The sequence below is a fragment of the Dromiciops gliroides genome, chromosome 1 (genome assembly GCF_019393635.1).
Source record: "Dromiciops gliroides isolate mDroGli1 chromosome 1, mDroGli1.pri, whole genome shotgun sequence".
Lineage (NCBI taxonomy): Eukaryota > Metazoa > Chordata > Mammalia > Microbiotheria > Microbiotheriidae > Dromiciops > Dromiciops gliroides.
The window spans coordinates 418,657,153-418,683,656 of record NC_057861.1 but is presented as its reverse complement, the minus strand read 5'-3'; the positions used below and the strand labels follow the sequence as shown (position 1 = coordinate 418,683,656).

General features: G+C 36.7%; 1 protein-coding gene across 5 annotated transcripts in view; it reads right to left on the bottom strand.

Annotated features, from left to right (window-relative positions):
- LMBRD2 (LMBR1 domain containing 2) overlaps positions 1 to 26,504 on the bottom strand; it is a 63,629-nt gene that overhangs the window by 5,977 nt on the left and 31,148 nt on the right. For 4 of the 5 annotated variants that reach the window (XM_043979492.1, XM_043979518.1, XM_043979486.1 and 1 more), the window contains 11 exons: positions 24,683 to 24,757; positions 20,386 to 20,499; positions 19,914 to 20,097; positions 18,294 to 18,475; positions 17,455 to 17,588; positions 16,176 to 16,281; positions 14,726 to 14,823; positions 10,352 to 10,455; positions 6,008 to 6,054; positions 3,232 to 3,337; positions 1,811 to 1,940 (listed from right to left, as the gene is read on the bottom strand). In XM_043979492.1, the coding sequence (XP_043835427.1) occupies positions 1,811 to 1,940; positions 3,232 to 3,337; positions 6,008 to 6,054; positions 10,352 to 10,455; positions 14,726 to 14,823; positions 16,176 to 16,281; positions 17,455 to 17,588; positions 18,294 to 18,475; positions 19,914 to 20,097; positions 20,386 to 20,499; positions 24,683 to 24,757 (1,280 nt within the window). The remainder of the gene's footprint in view (positions 1 to 1,810; positions 1,941 to 3,231; positions 3,338 to 6,007; positions 6,055 to 10,351; positions 10,456 to 14,725; positions 14,824 to 16,175; positions 16,282 to 17,454; positions 17,589 to 18,293; positions 18,476 to 19,913; positions 20,098 to 20,385; positions 20,500 to 24,682; positions 24,758 to 26,504) is intronic. The other variant, XM_043979508.1, reaches the window with a different exon arrangement.

Sequence of the window (26,504 nt, the reverse complement as noted above, 5' to 3'; positions counted from 1 at the left end):
ACTGACATAAGGCCTATCTGACAAAATGGTCCATCAATAAACAATTATTTAGTTACCACACACGTAAGGCACCATGACAGATACCAAGAAGTATAATTTCTGGGGCAGCTAGGTGGCACAGTGGATAGAGCACTGGCCCTGGATTCAGGAGGAACTGGGTTCAAATCTGACCTGAGACACTTGACACTAACTGTGTGACCCTGGGCAAGTCACTTAACCCCAATTGCCTCACCAAAAAAAAAAAAAAAAAAAAGTATGGTTTCTGCCTTCAAAGAGTTTACAATCTACTTGAAAGACCAAGCAATAGATATAGGAAAAGTTAAATAATAATAATAGACAATTCCATAAAAAATGTTATAAGAGAATACATGATTAGTTATAAAAGGTAACTACAATGGGAGTGATGGGAAGCAGTGAGGTAGAATGAACAGCAGAATTAACATCAAACCACCTGTAAAGAGGAGTCAAATGCTGACTTCCCCATTTACTGTGCAACCTTGTGCAAGTTCTTTCAGTTCTCTAAGGCTCAGTTTGCTCATCTTTACAGTTGTCCATTACCGTTTGACAGTTATCTAATTCAACCTAAAGCTAAGCAGTAATTTCCTCTAAAACAGAGGCATCAAACATGTGGCTCAAGGATGGCAATGCAGCCCATAATCCTCTAGAGTTCAGATCAAACCAAATAAAAATATAACTGGGAAATATAACATAGATAATATTGTTTTCTAAGTTAACATGCAGCTCATAGAGATCCTTATGTATGATTTAGTGGCCCCTATTTTTATTTGAGTCTGACACCAATGCTCTACAATAGCCCTGATGTGTTATCATCTAGCCTCCAATGAAAGATTTCCAGGGAAAGGGAAGATAACTAAATGCTGAAATTCATAACAAGTGAATTTAAGATTATAGGCTTGCAATAATATATGATACAACACATTATCAGCACATACATTTTATAAAATAATTTTTCTTTTTAAAAAATAATAAACATTATTCATTATTATTATCTCAGTGAAAAGGGCTCAATTACATTACTTCCTCTGTTTAACAAGGTAGGCATGTACATAGTACATTTCAGAACGTTCAAAGCATATATATATATATGTATATGTATATTTTTGTGGGGCAAAGGAGGTTAAGTGACTTGCCCAGGGTCACACAGCTAGTAAGTATCAAGTGTCTGAGGCCAGATTTGAACTCAGGTACTCCTGAATTCAGGGCCGGTGCTTTATCTACTGCACCACCTAGCTGTCCCCAAAGCATATTTTTTGAACAAACAGAAGGTGGAAGGAATCCAGATCTTTGCAGTGACTCTGAGTAGCCTTTCCTATTTTATAAATCATTTGATAAAAGCCAGTTATTAAAGTTGAAAAAAAAAAAGAGTCCCCTTTGTCCTTTTTACCTAATTCTACCACCAAAAATTCATTTAAAAAAGGGAACAAACTCATCCTTATTTTAACTGTTAAATCCACACAACGTACTTTTCTGACAAGGGTAAAGTATAGATACAAAAACTCCTCAAAGTTTTTACTTACAAAACAGTAAAATTTAGTCAGATTTGTAAAGCTATTTAAATTTGCATGGATTCAAAACCTATTTTAGTTCACAAGTAAGATTTCAAAAATAAATTTTAAAGTAGTAGTTATTGAGGTACTGATATTCTATGGAATTCCTTGATCACTCTCAAAATATAACAATTTTTAGAATACTATAGAAAATCCAATTAAGTTAATCTAGTTAAGTCAGGGTTAATAAAACCCTTTTGAAATGGATGAAGAGTACAGCCAAAATATAAGAGCAAACTCACCTTCCTGATTCAGATTCAAGAGGATCATCAGTGAATGTTTCTGCATTAAAATCTAGAGGTTCTGCATCTTGGAGTAATTCAATTCTATCTCTTTCAGCCCGATTATTAGATCTTGTATATTTAGATACTGCTATAAAAGGAAGCAGGGAAAAGATTCACATTATTATTTCTTTTGCAGTAATGATTTTTCATTTGTGCATAACAGTACCCTAGCATGATGGCAGAGTAAAATCAAAGCTACAGCGGGCTTATTTTGAATCTCAAAACAACTGAGTAACAGGAAAAAAAAATAATACAACAGCATAGTACCTTAAAACCAGATTAAGACTGCAAATAAAGTAATTTAATAATTTTAAGGGCCAAGATTTCATTTAATGGGGTGTTTCTTCTTTTGATTCCCTATTAACTTTTCCATGTCTCAGTAAATAGATAGATGAGTTGACAAGGCCCAGAAAACCCCACCAGCTGGTGGTCAGCCCCACTAGTGATGTGCCTCTCCAAACTTAGCTAGTCTGGTTCTCACTTGCCAAAGATAGTCTGCTGCCCAGCTTATTCTCAATAATTGTCCAGCTTGGTACAACCTGCCTTGAGCTTGAGCTTTTTTTTTTTTTTGTCTTTGCCTTAAAGAAACCATGATAAGAAATTAGAATAGGACTTTAGCGGAAAACATACAGCACAAAGGAAATAATTTTGGATGATTGATAAGTAGTCCAAGCAAAGGAAGGGATTTTTGGAGTAGTTAGTTAAGCCACTAACACAAAGCAAAATAAGCTACTTTATGGTTTATTTAAATAATTTATTACTTATATTATTGTTTACTGAAGTGACAATGTTTGTTTGTTTGTTTGGTTTTTTTGCAGGCAATGGGGGTTAAGTGACTTGCCCAGGGTCACACAGCTAGTAAGTGTCAAGTGTCTGAGGCCGGATTTGAACTCAGGTACTCCTGAATCCAGGGCCGGCGCTTTAACCACTGCGTTATCTAGCTGCCCCTGAAGTGACAATGTTAATTAGTCTTTAAAAAAGCATACAGCTGGCCAGAGAAACAAATCAGTACACTGATATTTGCTGGTTTCTCTTTTGATCACTCCTCCAAATGTTTCTCCCACACTAAAGCCCAGCTCCCTGAATTTGTGACCACAAGAACGTAACAGAGGGGCAGCTAGGTGGTGCAGTGGATAGAGCACCGGCTGTGGAGTCAGGAGGACCTGAGTTCAAATCCGGCCTCAGACACTTAACACTTACTAGCTGTGTGACCCTGGGCAAGTCACTTAACCCCAACTGCCTCACTAAAAAAAAAAAAAAAAAAAGAACACAATAGAGTTCTAAAATGCTACTTCCAAATATCTGCCCAGCACCAATTCTTAAGCTGAAGATTGGCAAGCAATATAATTTACTTTCCTAAACCAAATGCAACAACTTACGTCTGTTGGTATTGGTTTCTGAGTAGTTTGACTCCTTTGGGTCAGTATGAACATTTCTATTCCTGGTGGAATCTTCTCGATTGTTTCCATAACGTTCTTTCCATTCCTTAAAAAGAAACATAAAACCATGGGAAAAATAACTCAATGAAACAGATATGAAGAAAAACTAACTTAATTTTATTTCATCAAAAGTATAAGTAACTAAAATATATAAACCTAGCAAGAGAGGCATTCAGTCCATTGAGCTTGATTAATTGCTTAGTGTGTGTAAAATACTGGAGATACAAAGAAAGGCAAAAACCTCAAGGAACTTACCTTCTAAAGGAGGGAAACAACAGATAAATATAAGACACATACAGAGAAGATGGATGGTAAGTAGAAGAGTAGGCACTGCCAGTTGGGGAATTAGGAAAAGTATGCTGCAGACAGTGCTAAAGCAAGCCAGGTACTCCAAGAAAGGTTCTGGGAAGAAAGCATTTCAGGTAAGAGATGCAGCCAGTGAAAGGCAGAGATAGCTTGAATATAGAATACATGGAGAGGACAAAAGCATATGATGATTAGAAAGGTAGGAAGGGACCAGGTTATGAAGAGCTTTCAATGGTAAACAAGGGAACATGGGAACATGGGAACATGGGAGTTTACCGAGTACAGGGGTGATATGATCAAGACTTAAGGTAAAGGCAGCTAGGTGGCACAGTAGATAAATCACCAGCCCTGGGTTCAGGAAGACCTGAGTTCAAATCCAGCCTCAGACACTTGACACTTACTAGCTGTGTGACCCTGGGCAAGTCACTTAACCCTCATTGCCCTACCTGCCCCCATCCCCCCCCCCAAAAACAGATTTAAGGTATAGGAAAATAAATCACTTTAGCAGCTATGTGAGGTATAGACTGTTATGGGGAGAGAATAGAGACAGGGTTAACAATTAAAAAGTTATTGCAACTGACTAGGTAAGAGGTGATGAGAGCTTGAATTAAGGTGGTGGTTTTGTGAGTGGAAATAAGGGGATAATAAAAGAGAGGCTGGGAAGGCAGAAAGAACAAAACTTTGCAACTGACTGGATGTCAAAGACAAGAACAAGAAGTCAAGGATGACAATGAACTTGCAAACCACCTTCAACAATAATGGATTCAATTTTGGACATGCTTAGCTTGAGATGCTTTACAGGACTGGAGTTCAGAAGAGAATGGGGAAGGGGAAGAGATATACCTCTAGAAGTTATCAGCATAGAGATTATAATGAAACTCATAAAATCACCAAGTGAAAGAAATAGTAAAGAAGGGTGGAGAAAAGGGCCTAGGACAGAGCCAAGGGGGATACCCAATGTTATAGGGTGGGACATAGATGAAGACAAAGCAAAGAAGAATGAGGAACGGTCCAGGAGATAGGAGGAGAACCAGGAGCAAATAGTTTCATGAAAACTTGGAAAGAAGTTAAAACTAGAGAGGGTAATTAGGTAATTAAAGTATCAAAGGCTACAAAGAGGTCAAGAAGGATGAGGACTGAGAAAAGGCCAGGCAACTCTTAAGAGGACAGCCAGTTCTTAAGTCCAACTCCCCCCAAAACAAGAAAATACTATTTATCAATTACCATACCTATTTATGTTAAGAGACACTACTTAAAAACTAATTGAAAACTTAAGACTGATAAGGTAATGAATGCAAAATAATTACCTTCTAATAAAGTCATTATGTAAATATAGACCACATTAAAATAATTTTCTCCAGGAAAACTAAAGTGCTCTATTAGAAATACAAAGCACCAAAAAAATAATAAAATTAAATTAAAAAAATACAAAGCACTAATGAGAACAATCTTGATCTTCATAATAAAACCTCTTTAATTGGAGTGCATTAATTAGAATCATATTATTTAAGTGAAAGAAGGCTTAGAGGTCATCTAATTCAAGCTGCAAATCCCCTCAGGGATAATTTCCACAGGTTCCCTGAGAGCTTGGTACCCAGGCTCTAGTTGTGTATGACAAGAAGTTTTATGAACTCTGTACACCGCCCATCCCATTGCTGGAAAGGTCTAACTGCTTACAAAAAGTTCTTAGAGGGAGCTGAGATTTGCTTCTTGGTATTTTGTACCCATATGTTCTAGTTCTCCCTAAACAATGCTTTGAGCATATAAAGACAACTATCATTTTTCTCTAAGTCTTCTCTATACCAAGTATATACCTTCAGGAAGTAGTAGTGACTGGGCGATACTAATGACTTTTTCTATTTTAGGAAAAAAAGTCTGGCTAAGCAAAAGGATATTTTTCAAAAATTCAAATGCATTTAATGTATAAGAAATCATCAACTTTATACAATGGTCAAAGTTACTCTTGTAGCTGTGTATACATGTATACATCTATATATACACCTGTATATAGGTGTATACATAATTATGTGCTTATTTTAAATATTTTTAATGCAAGTTCAACAGGTTTAGTACACGATGGCTTTTGTTCACTGTTTACATGTACATGTACTTTTTTTTTTTAGTGAGGCAATTGGGGTTAAGTGACCTGCCCAGGGTCACACAGCTAGTAAGTGTTAAGTGTCTGAGGCCGGATTTGAACTCAGGTACTCCTGACTCCAGGGCCGGTGCTCTATCCACTGCACCACTTAGCCGCCCCTTGTACATGTAATTTTAAAAAACATTTAATCATTTTTAAAAACAAATCAATTTTTATTAATATGTATCATCCTTCCAACTTGGCCAAATTAACAAGATCTTGCTGTGCTTTTCATTTAATACTTCCTAAAACAGTCAAAAATATTATACTTACTCTTCTTCGATTTTCACCTTCTTCTTGCCTTTGTCTCTTTCTCTTCTCTAGAAAGAGAAAAGTATCAAGTTTAGAATTATGTGGTGTAGTAAGGACTAATTAAAGAATGCAAAGGTGTTAAACCTGTGGTTTAAATCTTCTTTTAAAGAAAGGACTATAACATTTTTCACTGAATGTTACACACCAACTTCAGTCCAACTTCCTATTCAATGGTGAATATCTTTTCTGACATCTATAACAAACAGCCATCTGACCTCTGTTTACTTTTCCCTAGTAAGATATTAAGCTACATTCTTCATAATAAGTAAGAGACAGAGACAATGCAACATAGAAGCCTAGTGTTAAATAACCCAATAATTCCAAATAGTGGGGCAAAAGCTCTGCTAAAAACAATTACTGGAAAAACTAGTAAGTATAAAAAAGGAAATAATAGATGAAAGGCACTAGAATTAAGAGGAAAGGCTTCCTGTAGAAAATTAGGGGTAGAGAGTCAATACAGGTTATTGAATGAAGAGAGTAACATGGTTAGACCTGTGCTTTAGGAAAATCATTCTGGTGGCTGAAAGAAGACTAGGAGAAAACTTGAGGCAGGGTATTGTAATTGTCCATGCATGAGATGATGTGGGCTTGGACTAGAGTGATGGCAGTGGCTGAGGAGAAAATGAGATGTATTTAAGAGATGTTGCAAAGGTGAAATCAACAGGTCTTGGCAACTGATTGGATGGGGGGAGGGGGGGAGAGAAAGAGAGAGAGAGAAGAGGAAGGCACCTAAGTTGTGAGCCTGGGGGGGTGGGGCCCTTGACAATAGCAGGGAAGACTGGACGTGGGGAGAGTTTCAGGGAAAAGATAGTAAATTCTATTTTGAATGTGTTGAATTAACATTTCTACTGGATATTCAGTTAGAGACATTTGAAAGACAGTTGGAGATATGAGAATAGGGGTCAGAAAAAAGGTTAGGGCAGGAAAGGCAGGTGTGAGAATCATCAGCATAGAAATGATACTCAGATCCATGGGAGCAGATGAGATCAAGTTTAGTGGTATATGGGAAGAAAAGGGCTCAGGAAATCCCCTGTGGGACACCTAACATTAGAGGGTGCAATCTGAAGGATCCAGGAAAGGAGAGGTCACATAGGTAGGGAAGAGAACCAGGAAAGACTAGTGCCATGAAAAGAATATCAAGGAGAAAAGATGGATCAACAGCATCAAAGGCTGCAGACAGGTCAAGGAAAATGAGGACTGAGGAAACAGCCACTGGATTTGGCAATCAGATCACTGGAAACTCTAGAAAGAGCAGTTTCGGTGGAATGATGAATTTGGAAACCAGATAGTAAGGAATTAAGGAGTGAGAGGAGAGAAGGTGGAGGCATGTATTCTAGATGGACTTTCTAAGGAGTTAATCACAAAGGACAGAAAAGTTATAGGGTAACAGGCAGTGGAGTAGGAAGGATCAAAAGGATTGTTTTGAGGACAGGGGACACATGGGCATGCTAGTAGATAGCAGGGAAAGAACCAGGAGATAGGGATGAAAAGTAAGTGACAGAGAGTGGGGATAACAGAGGGGACAATCTGTTGGAAGAAATGGGATGGGACAGAATTGCTTGTGCAGGCATTACCCTTGGTAAGGAGCACCTTATCATGTAAGACGGGAGTGAAGGTGAAGATGGCGGCAGAAGACATCTGAGTGACAGAAGATGAGGAAGTTCATGGCAAATAGTTTCATTTTCTTCCTGCAAAATATGAGGCAAGGTTCTCAGCTAAGAGGGTCAGGAGGGAGGGAGCCATGGGAGACATGAGGAAGGATGAAAAGGTTTAGAAGAGTGGCTGTGGAGGGAGGGACAGTGAGTTGATGAGGGTGGTATAGTAGGATTGCCTAGCGGTAATGAGGGCCCGATTAAGGTTGTATAACATAAATCTGTAGTGGAGCCAAACAGAACGGTTGTGTGATTCCTTCTGCCTTTGTTCAGCAGTACATATGTAGGACAGTATATAGTTAAACTGATTTGCCAAGGGTCAAGGAGGGAAAAAGAGGAGAGAGTCATTAGTACAACAGAGATGGCATGAGAGAGAATGGTCAGATATGGGGCTTTCAGAATTCTTGAAGAAAGAAGTGGTACACTTGTGGGTGACAGCATGATCAAGGCTATGAACCACTTGTGTGTGGCTAAGGTAGGGTACAGGAGATCATGCTAAGTAGGTTGAGGAACTAAATGGCTAGGGTATTTGAGGAAGAGTCAATGTGTATGTTAGAGTCCCCAAGTATGAAGGCAAGAGTTGGGGAGGAGAAAAAAATTCTGAGCCAGGTACTGAACTCACTGGAGAAAGAAGAGGAATGACCTTGAAGGTCTTTCTAAAGAACAGCTACTAAGATTTTGATTGGGTGGTAGATATGAATTACATGAACCTCAAAGGGAGAACCTGGAAGTGGCAAAGGAGAGCAAGGAGTATTTCTATTAACCTCCACCAGTGAGCCAAGGGTAATGACTGAAAGCGTACTCAGTACTGGAAAGAGGTACCAGAGTCTGTTGTCAGAGGAGAATCAGGTAATAGCTAGAGGATGGAAGGATTAGGACAGGAAAAGATTTAGGATGAAAGGAAACTCTCTTTCTATGGAATAGACATTACAGAGGGTGTAGTGAAAGGGGTGGATAGCAGTAGGTTGGACTTGGGTATAAGGGTTGAAGAAATGAGAATAAGGAATTGGGAGGTAAGGGACAGGAAATGGAATTTGGATGACCTAAAGGGATAGAATATTCATTACTGTGTGGAGGGTGCCACTCCTCTTCCCAGAACAGGAAAGAGATCAGGGGAGAGACAAATGAAGGGCAGAAAGTCAGATGGAAGGTCCCATTTCACTACTCCTCTTCCTTCTGAAGACTGGAGATTAGGCAGGAACATGCCCAGGAGGAGATGGAAGTCAAACCTGAGCACAGGAAGAAATGGAAATCCTAGTACCCACTGACTTTCCTCTTCTTCCCTCATGGCACAAGAAAAGTAGGAGATGGAAGACCTGAGGGCAAAGGGAAGGTTGCTCCTCTTTGCACGGGAGGTTCTCCATATTCTGGTTGGGAGACTGGGCTGAGGAGGATGTTGCCTGGCGCTAGCACAGATGGAAGCTTCACTGCTGGCTTCTAGAAGACTCCTTCAGGATATACCAGAAGCAGGAAATGCACTTTGGAAGAACACCCCTGAGACCCTAGAGAATCTCCTTGATGACGACTTCTTTTAAGTTTCTTGCTTGTAGCTTTCACTTACTTCTGAGAACTGCTTTCTAATCTCCTTGAATAATGCTTTTATTTGTGTGTGTATTTGCACATATTGTTATTAAAGGTATCTATTATTTGAACCGGTGACTCCGAGTGATGCATTGCAACAAGAATCAAACCAGGACTGGGACAAGGCTTTTCCATCTTTGATATGCAGACAAATATCATAGCTCCTTGAGAACAGGGATTGTTTTGCTTTTTTATGTGCTTCTATATTCTTAGCACTTAGGACAGTTCACATAGTAAGCACTTCATGTTTTTTCATCTTTCATATACACATACGTGAATGTCACCACACATGCATGTGTATATGTGTGCATGCATATGAGGTTGTGTATGTATTGGGTATCCCACAAATTGTAGTGCAGTTTTAAGCTTTAATAGCTTAATGCCAAGTACATAAAGTGATTTATAAATTTTTTTTTAAGTGAGGCAATTGGGGTTAAGTGACTTGCCCAGGGTCACACAGCTAGTAAGTATGTTAAGTGTCTGAGGGCGGATTTGAACTGAGGTACTCCTGACTCCAGGGCAGTTGCTCTATCTACTGTGCCATCTAGCTGCCCCTATAAATCTTAAAGTACTATTACAATGTACTATAATTACTATAGTAATGTCCTATGTAAATGTGAACTACCATTGCTTTAATAGTTAATGTCTGTAATGTAATTAATAAATGGTTGATTAGATATTAAAACATTCTGACAAAAAAATTTGCTAAATAGTTAAAATGAAAAGATTAGAACCAATTCAAGTCTTAGGGTATGTCTGCTCCTGCATTACTGAGTCAATCTAATATCCAAAAAAAGACATATTCAACTACAACAGATGAATGTTAAATTGCAATGCAGCATTATTATGATATGTTTTGTAAAATTGTATAAAATTCAGTGCTTGAGATATGTTATATTCTCATCATATGTGTAAAGGATGAGTAGTTTTTAGTAAATACAACCAAATACATTCATATGTAATATCAAATTTTGAAGATACTGACTAAAAGTTATACATCCACTATATAAATAAAATTTTAATTTTTGACTTATAGTATTTTTCCTTTGCTTATTTTAAATACAAATCTTACCTCGTCTAATTAATTCTTTTCCTTCATCAACTAAGTCAGATGTCATATCATTATCTCCCATGAATTGTTGGAAACCTAGCAGATTCAGACAACGTGTTCCTAAACTGGAAAAAGGGGAAGGGAAAGGGGAAGGAAATAAAGCACAGAATAAATTCAAATTATCACATAATCACATCTTAGTGGTGGTTGGGCTTTAAAGTTATTAAATAAGACCAAAAGGAAAATCTCCTGTAGTAAAAAATATCCTTGAAAAACTAGAAATCATCCATAAAATACAGCTTTCAAAAAGCTGGAGTTGGGAAGAGACTAAGGAGGCAGTCTGTATCAAGAGCAAATGGATTTTAAATGGTTAGATGAGGTAAGATTCATATTTAAATAATAATGTAAATTTTATTTTTCTCTATATCCTGCTAACTTACTGATCAGGAATAGGAACTCAGGACCTCTCAAACAGAAGAAAAAGCTCCTCAAAGGGCTTCATACATAAAAGTGATAACACTGTTTATTTTATTTTTCATGATTCACCATGTGACAAAAACAGACACAAGTCAAAGGGAATAGAGCAAAGGCCTTCTCACTGAGCAAGAATGCTAGAAGGCCAACAAAGGGACCTCCTCCTTAGCTAAATCAAATAGCATGAATGTAGGTATAATGAAAATGAAATCCTAAAATCATACTCATCATGTGTGATATTCATACTAGGAGAGGCAAGGAGAAGTGAATCCACAAGAAATATCTCATCCAATTATTTTAATCAATCCTCCATTGAGGTTCTATACACCCAGTACACTGGAACACAAAAAGTACTGACTCTGGAGTGAGATAAGTATCACTTACTACCTATGAGATACTGGGTCAGAGTCACTTCATCTCTTTGGGACCCAGGTTCCTCATTTGTAAAATAAAGGGATAAAACTAGATAAGTAAAGGCCCTTCCAAATCTAAGTACGTAATCTTATGATTACATTAAATACAAGCAATTTGTTTAATTTTTTTAAAATTTTAATCTTATTTTCTAATGGTAAAGAATACATGGCCATAGTGCAACCAAAATGATAAGGAAAGCAGAAAACTGGGAAAGAATTTTTATAAGAAGAATCTCTCATAAAGGCCTCATTTCTCAACTATAGAAAGAACAGAGTCAAATTTATCTCTATGGCACTTTATGGGGGGGGGCGGGGCAATGAGGGTTTAGTGACTTGCCCAAGGTCACACAGCTAGTAAGTGTCAAGTGTCTGAGGATGGATTTGAACTCAGGTCCTCCTGAATCCAAGGCCAATGCTTTATCTACTGCACCACCTAGCAGCCTCCTGGAGTAAATTTATAAAAATACAAGTCATTTCCCATTTGATAAATGGTCAAAGCATATGAACAGGCAATTTTCAGACAAGGAAATCAAAGCTCTATAGACATAGAGAAATGCAAATTAAGACAACTCTGAGGTGTCACCTCACACCTATCAGAGTGGCTAATATGATGAAAAAGAAAAATGTTGGATTTGGAGGGGATGTGGGAAAACTGGGACACTAATCCACTGTTGGTGGAATTGTGAACTGATCCAACCATTCTGGAGGGCAATTTAGAACTGTGCATATCCTTTGATCCAGCAATACCATTGCTGGATTTATATCCCAAAGACATCCAAAAAGGGGGAAAGGATCTATTTGTACAAAAATACTCACAGCAGCTCCTTTTGTGGTGGCTAAGAATTGGAAATCAAAGGAATGCCCATCAATTGGGGATCAGCTAAGCAAGCTGTGGTATATATATGACTGCTTATAATGGAATATTATTGTGCTATAAGAAATGACAAGCAGGATGATTTCAGAAAAACCTGGAAAGACTTACATGAACTGATGTATAGTGAAGTGAACAGAACCAGGAGAACATTGTTTATAGTAACAGCAATACTATTCATTGAGGAACTGTTAATGACTTAGCTATTCTCAGCAATACCATGATCCGAGACAACCCCAAAGGACTAGCGATGAAACATTCTATCCATCTCCAGAGAACATTTATTCAACAGACTGAAGCATGTTACTTTTCACTTTTCTTTCATTTTTTTCTTTTGAGTCTTCTTATACAAAATGACTTATATAGAAATGTTTTACATGTTTGTACATATATAACCTATATCCTATTGCCTTAGGGAGGGGGGAGGAAAGATAGGGAGGGAGGCAGAGAATTTGGAAGTCAAAACTTAAATAAAAATGTCCCTGTTTGCTGATGATATGATGGTTTACTTGTAAAGTCCTTGAGAATCAACAGAGATACTAATTAAGACAGTTAATAGCTCTAGCAGAACTGGAGACTTTAAAATAATTACTCAAAAATCAATAGCATTTTATTATTATAATAACAAAACACACGAAGCAATAGTAGAATGGTAAATCACATTCCAAATAACTACAAGATGCATTAAAAAGCCTGGAAATCATCTTCCCTAAGCACACTAAAAAGATTTGTAAAGATTCAATTATAAAGTGTTCCTTAAAGAACTGAAGAACAATTTAAATAGCTGGATGCTTTTTTTTGCTTACAGCTAGGCCATGCAACATAATAAAAGTAACAATATTACTAAAATTAATTTATACTTTTAAAGTATACCAATTGTATGGTATGCAATTGCAGAAGGCAATGGAAGTAAGAAAGGCAGAAGAAATTGAGTGTCAGAAATCAGATATAAGTATCTTTAGGGATGGATAAGGGGTAAAGAAGTTTCTTTAATACTTACTACTTATAAAATTAAAACTATAGTCATATGAAAAAATGTTCTAAGTCACTATTGATTAGAGAAATGCAAATTACACAACTCTGAGGTACCATGTCACATCTATGAGATTGACTAATATGATATAGCAAAGGAAAATGACAAATGTTGGAGGGGATGTGGGAAAATTGGTAGAGTTGTAAACTGATCCAACCATTCTGGAAAGCAATTTGGAAGTATGCAGCAATACTACTACCACTAGATCTATATCCCAGAGATTACGGAAAAAAAGGAAAAGGACCTATATGTGAAAAAAAAAAATTCATGGCAGCTCTTTTTGTGGTGGCAAAGAATTAAAAATTTAGGGGATGTTTATCAATTGGGGAATGGCTTGAAAAGTTATGTTACATGATTGGGATAGAATACTTTTGTGCTATAAGAAACAAGCAGGAGTCTTTCAGAAAACCTGGAAATGTTTTATATGAATTGATGCAAAGTAAAATTAGAAGAACCAGAAGAATAGTATATGCATTAAAAGCAATACTTAATAATAATCAACTGTAATGACTTAGCTATTCTCAGCTATAAAATTCCAAAGGACTTATGATTAAAAATGCTATTCACTGGGGCAGCTGGGTTGCACAGTGGATAGAGCACCGGCCCTGGATTCAGGAGGACCTGAGTTCAAATTTGGCCTCAGACCCATGACACTTACTAGCTGTGTTACCCTGGGTAAGTCACTTAACCCCAATTGCCTCAACAACAACAAAAAAAAAAAATAAATAAAATGCTATCCATCTTCAGAGAAAGAACTAATGGAGTCTGAATGCAGACTGAAGCATACTTTTTTACTTTATATTCTTGGGTCTTTTTTTGGGGGGGGGGGGCTATATTTTCTTTTTGCATGACTATACATGTATAATCTATATAAGATTGTCTGCGTTCTCAAGGAGAGGGGAAAGGGGGGAAAGGGGGGAAAGGAGGGAAAGAGGAAGAGAATTTGAAACTTAAAATTTTAAAAAACAAATGTAAAAATAAATTACTACTTACCCCCAACTCCAGTTCCCAAATGGCAAAGTAACTGACTACTCTATACCCCTAGAATCTGCTTGAATCCACTTGAGAAAGTCCCTTTCTATCATTTAACATTGTGAACTGTATTGTCAAAAACAGGAACCAAGTGATACTTTATAAATCAGCAGTCTCAAGACTAGTATGTACACACATAAAAAGAAGTTATATAGAGGGGCGTTTCACATCCTATATGCAAAACCCACCATCATCAGAATCAAATCTAAGAAGCTAGAATATAACTTTCCTTAACTAATCCTGTAATACTCTCAGCTTGCATACCAGTGGTTAAGAAGTGGGAGAAGGAGGTGGGAAAAGCAGGATAGAAAAAAACAATTTTTTTTTTAAAAAATAGGTCTGTTGCTAGCAGGGCTACAACCATACATCCCTCCCTTCTGTCATGGCAGGCAGGTTCTTTTCAACAATGGATATGGTTGGCTGCTCTCCTTCATGCACGAAGAGGACCAAAACGACATCACTGTGACATCGCAGTAAATTCAGTGAATATTTTAATTGCCAAGAAAGTGGGTACCCATCTTAGGGTGAGGATATAAGGAAGAAAATCAATGTTTATGCTCAAAGTTTCTTACCTAAAATAAGTAGCAATACAGAGAATAACAACCAACATAGGATAATAAATATAGAATCCGTCAGCAATAAAAGACAGTACTTTCATGGATCCCATAATCTGAAATTAAAGAAAAGAATAAATTTAGTTGATTTCCCCCTTTATATTAAAATTTAAAATCTATATTGATTACCAGTGAAATAACATCAATAAACCTGCCTTTTCAATAGGAGGAAACACATCATTAGGATCAAAGATTTAGAGCAAGAATGACCTCAGGGTTGGTCAAAATCCAACTTCCTCTGAAATCTAGAGAAGTTAGGTGACTTACCCAGTGTGACACAGGTAATTAAATGGCAGAACTGGGACTTAAATTCAAGTCCTTTGACTCCAAATCCAGAGTTCTTTTCATTACACTGTTTCATCATCATTAATTCAATTGAATATTTAAACTTATATTCCCTTTTCAAAAGCAGCTTATCAAACATTTTTAGCAATGTCAATATCAGCTGTAAAATAACTGTATGGCAGACTATAAAAATAAGCACTATTTTGAGATAATCTAAACACTAGACTTGTTAGCATGGCAAATAAGAAAATCAAGCAAAATTATAGGAGGAGTTGTTTTCTGAGTGAGTCTTACAGTAGCACTTAAGCTAAGATACTTAAGGAGAAAAGGTAAGATACTTAAGATACTTAGTGGTATATGGCAAGTTAGATGCAAAACACAGATGCTTTGGGGAATTTCTGAATTAGGAGTGAGATTTAGTAAGACTGGGGAGAATTACAGCCTCAGTTATCTGAACATTTCCTGTGTGTGTGTGTGTGTGTGTGTGTGTGTGCATGCATGCATATATATGCTTTTCTCTTTAATGATCTAGTAAGAAGGCATATAGCAGTGATTGTAGTGTGTGGGTATTTACTGCATCTTACATACAGTGACTATGCTTCCTACTAGCCCTGGTATCTAATTACATCAGCCTCATAGGCATGTCTGTTATGAGATTACAATTCAGATGCAGTGAGAGGTTTCCTATTCTGATAAAGTGCTCTGAGACTCCTTCCCACCCTCTAAGGAGTGCCCCTGGGGGTGTGTGTGTGTGTGTGGGGGTAACAAAAAACAATTAAAACTAAACAGGATGATTAACTATTCAGTGTTACTTGTTTCAGAGGTCAAACAATTAATTTTAAATCAAATTAAATTAAAATGTTAAAATTAAAATCTGTTTTAGAATTAAAAATTTTAATCACTTGCTCAGAATTATGAACTATGTAAACTTAAAGAGAATGTAGTTAAAATTAGAACTTCTGAACCAAGAAACCACAATGATAAGCTTCTATATCACTAACTGCACAAGAAATAAATTTTAGAATATCTCCTCATGTAAGCCATTAGTCAAATGTACCTTCCTGAGGGTTATATTACAGTTCTTTTAAGTGAATTTGTAGTGGGATATATTACATTTACTTACTGATGTATAAGCAGTTGGTTGAGTATCCTGGTGAGAGATTGTTGAATCCATGTGTGTCAAACCCAAAAAATTTAGACACAAAGGGGGAGTCAAACGACAAAATAACCTGCAGTAATAGAGGGTGTTTAAACAAAGTGTTTACACAGTAAATTCTTTAAAACAGAACTACAATTTTGCAAACAAATTTTCAATCATTTGAAAATATTTGACAAAATTTCCTATCAATAAGACATCATATTAACAAGACTATTTTGGATTTTGAAAATAAGCTTCCCTTATTTATCTAAGGATCATTTTGAAAAAGTTGGTAGCCATAACTTTCAAAGGGTGCCTGATTTTACTAGCACTTCTATTGCTACCTAGGTGGGGGCAGGCGACACTGCAAAGGAAACAGTAGCTTCAGAAATGTAACCTTGTACCCTTTGATTCTCTTGTCTACACCTCCTCTCAGCAGCATGGTGCCAGTGGAAATATAATCACAGGTCACTTGTGTTGAATGCACAAAAACTACTTTGGTAGTTTATTGTTGTTTTTTAAATCAGAGAACAAAATATAAAAGGTTAGCAAATTATAGGTACACAGAGTTGCTAAGGCATCCAGTTATGTGCAGATAAGGAGATAAATTTTATCAGTTTCCCAGTTCTGATCTCTCTTACTTCTTTCCTAAGTCTAACCCTTTCCTAATCTCCATCTTCTTTTGTGTATCTAAGAAATCTCAGCTAATATAAATTTAATGGTAGCAAAGATCTTAGAGTTCATCGAATTCAATTTCCTACCCCATGCAGATATTTCTCCTGTTTGACAAGAATTCACCTGCTCTTTCCTTGAACACTGTAAAGTGATAGGAAACCTACCATCTCCCAAAGTAGATCATTCCATCTGGGGATTACTGGGGAAATAGAAGGGGATTTCCTTCTATTTCTAGGCATAGTTCAAGGTAAAGAGCTTTCAAGCCTCAATTTAAATCAACAAACATTTATTAAATACTATCAATACTTATTTTCCTATCCCTAAGAAAACAGGTCATTCTAATTAGCACCTCAATTCAGACCTAATTTATACCTCAGGCAGTGATGTGAGACTTTTGTACAGTACATTTAAAATTGTCTCTGACTTCTAGAGCAGTTATCAATAAGAATTTCTCCTACCAACTAATCCATCCTCATACTAACTCAGTTATTTGCAGGGTGCCCAAAGATAATAACATACAACGAAGGTATAGACAAGAATTTGTGCAAGGAGAGATTTCTGAGGCGATTTTTAATCACCATGTACTTACATGCCACTAAAGAGAAGACTGTAAGCATCAGTCTGATGATGTGATGCTAAATAATAATAGTTAAATACACGGATCCTGAAGACAGTAGAATAAACACAGATACTTAAGAAGAAGATGGAAAGAAAACATGCAATCTGAAAGCAAAGGAAAAATTGTTGTATTTATAAACTGACTTACACAATCACAATATTAAGTACGTTTTGCCTAATTTCCTTCAGGAAATGTACTTTGTACGAGGTTTCATAATGTTTTTTGTTGGGAAGAACTATGTCAAAACAAAATATCAATAAAAAATGTGAACTTAATATAACATTGTATATATCATATGATAAACATATGTATATACATCACCCATAAATTAAAGTATCCTAAGTAGCATTATTATAGATTTTAAAACCAGTATAAAAAACAGTACAGAGTTATAACTAAGAAATTAAAATTACAAAAGAAACATATTTCAATCAAATCAATATCTATTTATAATCATAAAGACTTGCATTTTTAGCGACCAAAACAAATGAAGGTTCCTATTTCCTTGGTGACTCCTCATGTAAATATCAGATCAAAATGTTGGAAAATTTAAGTAAATTTTAGCTTAAGTATTTTTATGCTCTCTGTATACTACCTATGATTACTGTAGATTACTTATAACATTCTCAATATGGCTTTCTTGCCTTTCATTATAATTAATGAAAAGGGAGAATGAAATTAAAATGTTATTTAAGGGACAGCATAATTATTGTAAGGAAAATGCTCTGCAAACCTTAAAGTGCTATATAAGTGAGTTACTCTTACATATTGATATGCACTGGTGTATGACAGAGAGATACCAAACTGACCTCAATATATATATAATTGTATGTTCTTTCTGCCAGCTGTATGAAGACTGCAAATAGGGATAAGACAGGTTTAGTGCTAAAGAATGTGCATTCTGACCACACAACAATCACAGAGAAGATGGCCAAAACAATAGCAAGTATCCTGTAAAACCAGGGCCTCAAGAGACATTCCCAGTACCATTCTGGAAAAGAAAAGAAAAAGAAAAGGTTAAAAGAGCTCATAAAAAGAAAAGGAAAACGCCATAATTTCACTTGGCTAGCTTTTTGAGGTCAGATAAAACGCCTTATCACATAGGCCACAGAGACCATAGAGAGACAAGAACAAGGAGGCAGAGAGCTTTATCACTGGCCAAAGAAACTAGAGCAAAACACAGTCACAGCTTCCCTTAGCATCATGAATGACAGTTAAGGATTCCAAGAATACTTCCCTAGTTGGGAATTTAACTGTGGCTGAAAAGAAAGGATGACTCAGTTTGTGAGGAAAATGGAAATCCCCTCCTTCCCTCCCAAAAAATCAAAGGTGAAAAGGCCTAGATTTTATGAATCCTATATTCACATGCTCTTAAGAATTTATAAAGATTTATATGATAATGTAAATGACACATAGGAAATAATAAAGCACATTAAACATCATTAGACAGATAACTAGACTAACATGTCATAGAAAACATAAGACGGCAAGAGCTGAATTTGTTTTGGATGTTAATCCTGTAGGTTTGAGGCAGTACGTGACAAGGAAAAATCTATCTAAGTTTACACCATTTATTTAAATAGCTAAAACTCAAGAAACTATAGGTAAGAGAAAATTATTTTCTGCTCAGAGTTTTGAGTCTCATTCTCCAAACCATCTGAGAGCACCCTAAAAATTATTTTAAAATCAGCTCATAATAAAGTTCATTTCTCAGCTAGAGACGATAATATTTGTGTAGGTATGCTAGTAGGGTTGGTGGGGAGAGGTTAGTGACATACACAGTGGCAAAACCAAAAGGCATTATGTATGAAGACTGCAATGGATGAATAAAAAAAGACAAATGGGCAAGTGGCAGCTTGGTGTGTCCCAAAATTTATATTACAAACTGAAAAGGATTAAGCACTGTGCACTCTACTGTATGGCTTGGATAAGAACAAAAAAGTCCCAAACTGGTAGAATCAATTATTTCAAGTTTTTTTTTTTTAAATTTTATTTTTTTGTGGGCAATGAGGTTAAATGACTTGCCCAGGGTCACACAGCTATTGTCAAGTGTCTGAACTGTGGTCCTCCTGAATCCAGGGCTGGTGCTTTATCCACTGTGCCATCTAGCTGCCCCTGCTTCAAGTTTTAATGACTGAAACTATAGCTAATATGGCACAAAGAAAATGTTGGGAATATTTACAAATACAGAGTTAAATATGTAATGCAGAATATGATGAGGATGGCTATATTAAATGAAGAATATTATAGTAGTTGGGGTTTTTTGGCTTAGTGCTGATTACTTATAGCACAGCACAAATGGAAATAAATGTTGAATAGAAGTAATTATGCCATGTACATAATTGGGAATAATATATACATAAGAGCAGGAAAAAAGGGAGTTGTTATTCATTATTCATTAACTGCAAAATTTACGCCTTAGTACATACCAACTGTTGGGCTATAGAAATACTGGATAAATCTGTTTTCTGGCTCTTGTGGTTGAAAAGTATGAACAAACTGGCGGGTAGCACTGGTTTCATTTTTTGCCACATCTTCAAGATAAAATGCTTGTTCCAAAAGAATTCGCCACTGGACTTGGGTACGACGGTGTCTCTGAACTGAATAAATTACCTAGGTGAGAGGACAAGGAGTAACCCGTTAAACCCAAGGCACTTTAATAATCAGGATGTCTAATACAAAAATCCTTAGGAGGGTTATTTAAAAAATGATGATGTCTAAAGATAGATTGCAGATGGTATCCATGGAAATCTTGCAGAATGAAGAGTAACCAGCCAAGTAGGCAAAAGACAAGAGCATAGTCAAATCAAGCTTATGGCTCACACTTAACTAAAAAATCTACATTTGTGGGCAATAGCTACAATCTTTAAGAAATGACATGGTCAAAATGATGACTTTTACCTGTTTATGAAGTTTAACCAAACTTTTCTCACTCGGGTAGGTATTACGTTTTTCATCAAAGTCTTCATAGTCGTCCATGTTCCTACCCATTTTTTCCTGGTATTCTGTAGGACACTATTAGGAATATACATAAATACATGCATATTTTAAAATAATGAGTGCTTTTGCATATACAGAATATAAGTTTTTCAATTTAATAATAATACTCATTTTTCCACCATAGTTAACTTTATCAAAACTTTTGCTTCTTGATTGGTATTTTGGATTCAACTCAATAACAATAAACTTTTATTACGCACTTATACATAAGACACTGCTAAGTATGGAGGACACATGGGGTGGAGGGAAGTGTTAGCTTCTGCTTTCAAATACCACAGTTATTCTACTGTTGAAAAGAGGTGACATGTAGATGACTAAGTATAAGACAAGGTTGAGGGAATGGGGACAAAGGAAAAATATTTTCAAGACAAAATCTGGAAAGAAAAAGAATACTTTTAGTTAGTTTGGGGCAGGGGGGTAGGGGAGAATCAATGAGGCTTCATGGAGGACAGAGGCACCTACAGTGAGTCTTGTGGAAAGATAGAGATTATGAAATAAGGAGGGAAAGCATTCTAAGTACTGTGAAGGATTTGTACAACTGAATGGAAAGAAGGGGTAATGGACAAAATTCAGGGAAGAGTAAGTAGTCCAATTTAAAACACCGAGTATGTGAAAAGAATTTCAATAATAAAGACATGCTGCTGTAAAAATGTATCTTAAAAGCCAGGTTTGAAGGAAGTTTTTTTGCACAGTAGAATGACAGTCAGACCTGTGTCTTAGGAAGAATACAAAGGAAAAAAGTGAAAATAAGTAAGCTATAACAAAAGGCGAACAGGGGATAAGGACCTGAAATAGGGTGATGGCACTGAGTAGAAAAAAAAGGAATTTATGCGAGCAATGTTGTTGAGTCAGCATCAATAGCAGTTGGCAAATGATTGGGTGTGGAAAAGGAAAAGTGAAGAATAAAAGCTGAGTGATGTTTTGAACCTAAGTGTAGAAAGTCTAGGAGAAGGGGAAATGATTAGTAGTTTAGGGGCATATTCAAAAAACCTGGGTAGAGATGACTAACAGACATTTAGAGATGTGGAATTGAGGAGACAAATTAGGCCCAGATATATAGATTTGAGAGTTGTCTGTATAGAAGTAAATAATAATCATCGGAATAGACAAGATTCTCAAGGGAGAGAGTGCATATAGAAGAGGACTTAGGGCAAAGACCTATATAGGACCTATACATAGGAGTTTGAAAAAGGACAGTGAACCAGCAGAGAAGACCCAAGAAGAGTGGTAGTGTGACAAGTAGGAGAACTAAGAAATGGCAATGGGGAAGTCAAAGGGGTAGAAGTTAGATAAGGAAAAATGGATAGTCAAATTCTACAGGAAAAGAAAAAAGCCAACGCAGATGAAGACTGAGTTAAGGCCATCCAATTTAGTAATCAAGAGGTCACTGCTGACCACTGAAAGAGCTAGAATGGCAGAATCTAAAGAAAGAATGAGGGGCAGCTAGGTGGCACAGTGGATAAAAAACCAGCCCTGGAGTCAGGAGGACCTGAGTTCAAATCTGGCCTCAGACACTTACTTACTAGCTGTGTGACCCTGGGCAAGTCACTTAACCCCGATTGCCTCATTAAAAAAAAAAAATCAAGAAAGAATGAAAGGGCTGAAGAGTGAATGGGTGTTAGCATAGAAACAATGACTATGAAGGATTCTGTCTAGGGTAACAGGACCATAGATTTATAGCTGGAGCAGACTCTGAGGTCATCCAAGTCAACCCCTCTCCTTTTAAAGTTAAGGAAACTAGAGACACAAAGAGATTCAAGTGACAATTGTGCTGAAAGGCACAAAGGCAGATTTGAACCCGGCTTCCAAATCCAATATGTATATATATATATATATATTTTAGTGAGGCAATTGGGGTTAAGTGACTTGCCCAGGGTCACACAGCTAGTCAGTGTTAAGTGTCTGAGGCCGGATTTGAACTCAGGTACTCCTGACTCCAGGGCCGGTGCACTATCCACTGCGCCACCTAGCTGCCCCTCAAATCAAATATTAATAATGAAAGGAGGAGACATATGGAAAAACAGTGCAAGTTTGTAGAGTTCACGTAAGACTTTTTAAGGCCCATAGACATAGAGAAGGAACAAACAAATATGGAATGAATGAAGATGGAAAGAAGTGAGGGGCGATGATGGGTATATGCTTGAAGGAAAGCAGAAAAGCTTAGATTCTGAGGCACAAGGAGAGGTATTGTCCCTTGGCAGGGACAAAGGTCTGAGGTTGAAACAAAGCAGAGGATAGATGGAGTTGTAAAGAGGTTTTGGTGAGCAAGAGAGGTAAAAAGATGATGATCTCAAAATGTAGATCAATAAAACAGGAGCACAGGTATACTGAGAGAGGGAGGAACTGAGAAGCAGCTGTTGTGGGATGTCTAATCAATCAGAAATGAATAGAAGGCCTGGGAAAGGCCTCCCACAGAAGGTGGAATTTTAGCTGAATCTTAAAGGAAGACATGGAAGCTAAGAGGCAATGGTGATTAGATCAAGCCTTCCAGGGGTGAAACACAGTCAGTGTAAAGGTGCAGACACAGAGACACCAGGGCATAGTTGAAGAAGAACACACAAGCCAGTGTGGAGGGATCACAGCAAAGTATAAGAAAACAGAGGTGAGAGGAACGACAAGTACATTTCTAAATGCTTTCACATAAAAAGTTTTAATGTTTAAAAATCAGTAAAATTGTTTTGTTTTGGGTGAGGCAATAGGGGTTAAGTGACTTGCCCAGGGTCACATAGCTAGTAAGTGTCAATTGTCTGAGGTCCGATTTGAACTCAGGTCCCCTTGACTCCAGGGCTGGTGTTTTATCCACTGCGCCACCTAGCTGCCCCCTAAAATTGTTTTAAAAAAGATCCCACTGCATTCTACACTCAGACTACTTACTGGTTTAAATTTATTTCTCAAATACAGGTTTAATACCACAATCATCATCTTCATATACATATATGTTTCTAAGTTTGGAGATTTTAAAAAATCCTTATTAACAAAGCTAGTAGTGTTGGAAAAGGTTCTGAAGAGTAGGCACATAATGAATTTATCAATAACTTTAAAATTTAGGCATGTGGATAAATCAAAAACATTGATTATTTAACCATGAGCATCCAAGTGTACTACCTCTAAATGGTTAATTTCAAATGATAACAGAGTAAGCAGAAGGTACGTAACAGATCAATTAATCCATCAAGTTAAGTAGCCATGGAGATGTACTCAACACAACTGACAGAAACACTGGAGGCTTAAGATACTTCTAAAAATGGCTAGAGTTAAGCCAGGTGACCATCTTTTATCTTTACCAAAGTCAACATAACTGTACAAGTAGCAAGACAGAGAGCTTAGAATATGGAGGAGAGACAGGAGCATGTCCCTAAATAAGTATGCTGAAGATATATTTAGTGAACCTTCAGATAATTCAATTTTTAGAACCAGCAGGATACAATTGCTCACAATACTAAAACAGTCAAAATATTCCTTCCTATTCTTTCATTCATTTCATGCTGTATAAACATTATGAGATGACATAGGGGGAGCTGAGTAATCAAACACTAATTAGAATCAAAGCAAATAGATTTTTTCTTTAAAGGGATGTACCTTTAGTAACCATATATAAGAGTATTATGAGGGGCACAAGAAACAACTGATACACATGTAGCAGGGCACACTCACTATCATTCTAGTTGTGGTACTACCTCTACTGCTTACTATATAAGTAATGTGAAAATGCTTTGTGTAAAAACATATAACAAAAGGAAAAATTTCACATGGAAACAACTAAAAAGAAATTCAATTAAGCTAAATCTTTTCCAAAGTTATTAAAAGAAAAAGGTTATACTTTTTACATTCTCCAGCTACCTATGGTTAAGGTTGGCTATCTTCAATCCTGGCATTAAAAACAATGGTTTTGAAAAATCTTTGAAAAGGTTATAGAGAAAACTACTTTTAAGTGTTATGAAGTGTTATCATTAAGAATGTATGAGGGCGGCTAGGTGGCGCAGTAGATAAAGCACTGGCCTTGGATTCAGGAGGACCTGAGTTCAAATCCAGCCTCAGACACTTGACACTTACTAGCTGTGTGACCCTGGGCAAGTCACTTAACCCTCATTGCCTCACAAAAAAAAAAAACAAAACAAAAAAGAATGTATGAAGAATATATCATTAAGGAAGTACATAATACATCTATTAATTTAGGACACAATAGCCACGTAATTACCTTTTTTAATATCGTATCAACACATTTTCTCAAAGGGTGGTTATACTTTATGCTTTCATTCACTTTGCGAACCTCCTGTAAAACAAGAAAAATACAAATGTTTCAATTGCTTTAGGATAGTAGGTTAAACTCAAAGGCAGATAGAGTATAGATGATATTTATGCAAACTGGTAGATGATAATGTGCAAATTACTTCCCATGCCAAATTTCTTAATTTTTTTCAATTACCATGTTTGTTTTAGATACTATGCTTTGAAGCCTAAGTTTGCATCAGATTTTTATAATACAATAGGAAAAGTTCCTTTCACTGAATATATTACTGCTTAAAAAGACAGACCAAAAATGCAAACCCACAAGATTTTAATATGCAAGCCTCTTACTTGCACCTTTATATTTTATATTCATTGTCTTCCATATCATGATGGAGCAAGAGCTCAGAAAAGCTTGTGATTGCCACAAGTAGTAAACAAGACAAACAATAAAAAAGTTACATAGCACATTTTCAAGGAAACTTTGAATTGTCTCTATTCAAAATGTTGAACTATGCTCCCGATCACAGTAAAACCCTCCCTCTTTCCCTGATCAATTAGATAACCTCAAATATGTCTAAGAACATGTCTAAGAATACTTCAAAGAAGCATGTGTTGTTTTTTTTTTAAATCTGAGCAACTCTGGTTAACATAGCGACCAACCAAAACTTCAAAAGACCTCTCCCACTCCATACATTTTTCTTTTCCCTCAGGATGAGGGGAAAAGTCACCTCAAGACACCAGTTTGCTCACTATTATACTGCTCTGCCCTCATTCTCTTCCTTACAGAGCCCTATGACCATCTACTACCAGAATGCCCTTTTACCCTTGAATCTCTTGCCTGCTTGCTTCTCATTATTTCTTCCAATTTTCAAACCAATATAATTTTTTAGCACCTACCATTCTAGAAGGTATCATGAAATTAAGCTAAATAGGACCTTTAAAAATGTCTGTTATCTAATCTCACAAGTAGACCCTTACGAGTCTATGATAATACTCATATCTTTGTTACAAGGTTTTTAATTTGTGGGTTTGTTGTTGTTTGGTTTTGTTTTGCTTTTTTTTTCCCCCAGTGAGGGGGCAAGGTAGGAGAGAGGGAAAAGTTTGATAACTATAAAAAACAAAATTTAAAGAAAGAACAGTCAACACTTGCTGCCTATACTACCTCAAAACCTTTTGTAATATAGGTAAAGAACTCCAGCAGTGTACTGAAACAGTAATCTCCAATATCCCTCATGACCCCCTTATCATTAAACCCAATGGCCTTTGTTCCCCCTGTGCTTATCTTCCTTGGAATTTCTACAAACAGCACTGTGTACTAACTCTTGTCTTCTTAACAGCCTTCTCTTCCTTAACTTCTTTACCAATGCACCTGCTGGTTCTCTTCTTACGGTTTTGACTGCTTCTTTTCTGACTCTTGCTAGCTCCTCATCTTTTCCCCATTCTTTTAAGTGTTAGTATCTACTGAAGGGTAAGTATCTTGTCCTTCATTCCACCTTCTTCCTCAGTGATCTCATTGATTCCAGTGCTTCAAGTATCACTTCTATACAGAGTCCACCCAAATCTCTCTATCCCCAACCTTCTCCGGAGCTCCAATTTCACGTTTTCAATTGCCTGCTGGCAACTGGAGCGCTGATAATACCTTCAAACCATCTTGTCCAAAACTGAATTCATCTTGAAAACCCACTCTTCCCCATGAACTTTTATACTTCCGTTGGTGTTCTCACCATGCCTAGTCTCATTAGCTCATTTATATTTGGTCCTTTCTTTACCCTTGACTCACACAACTGAGC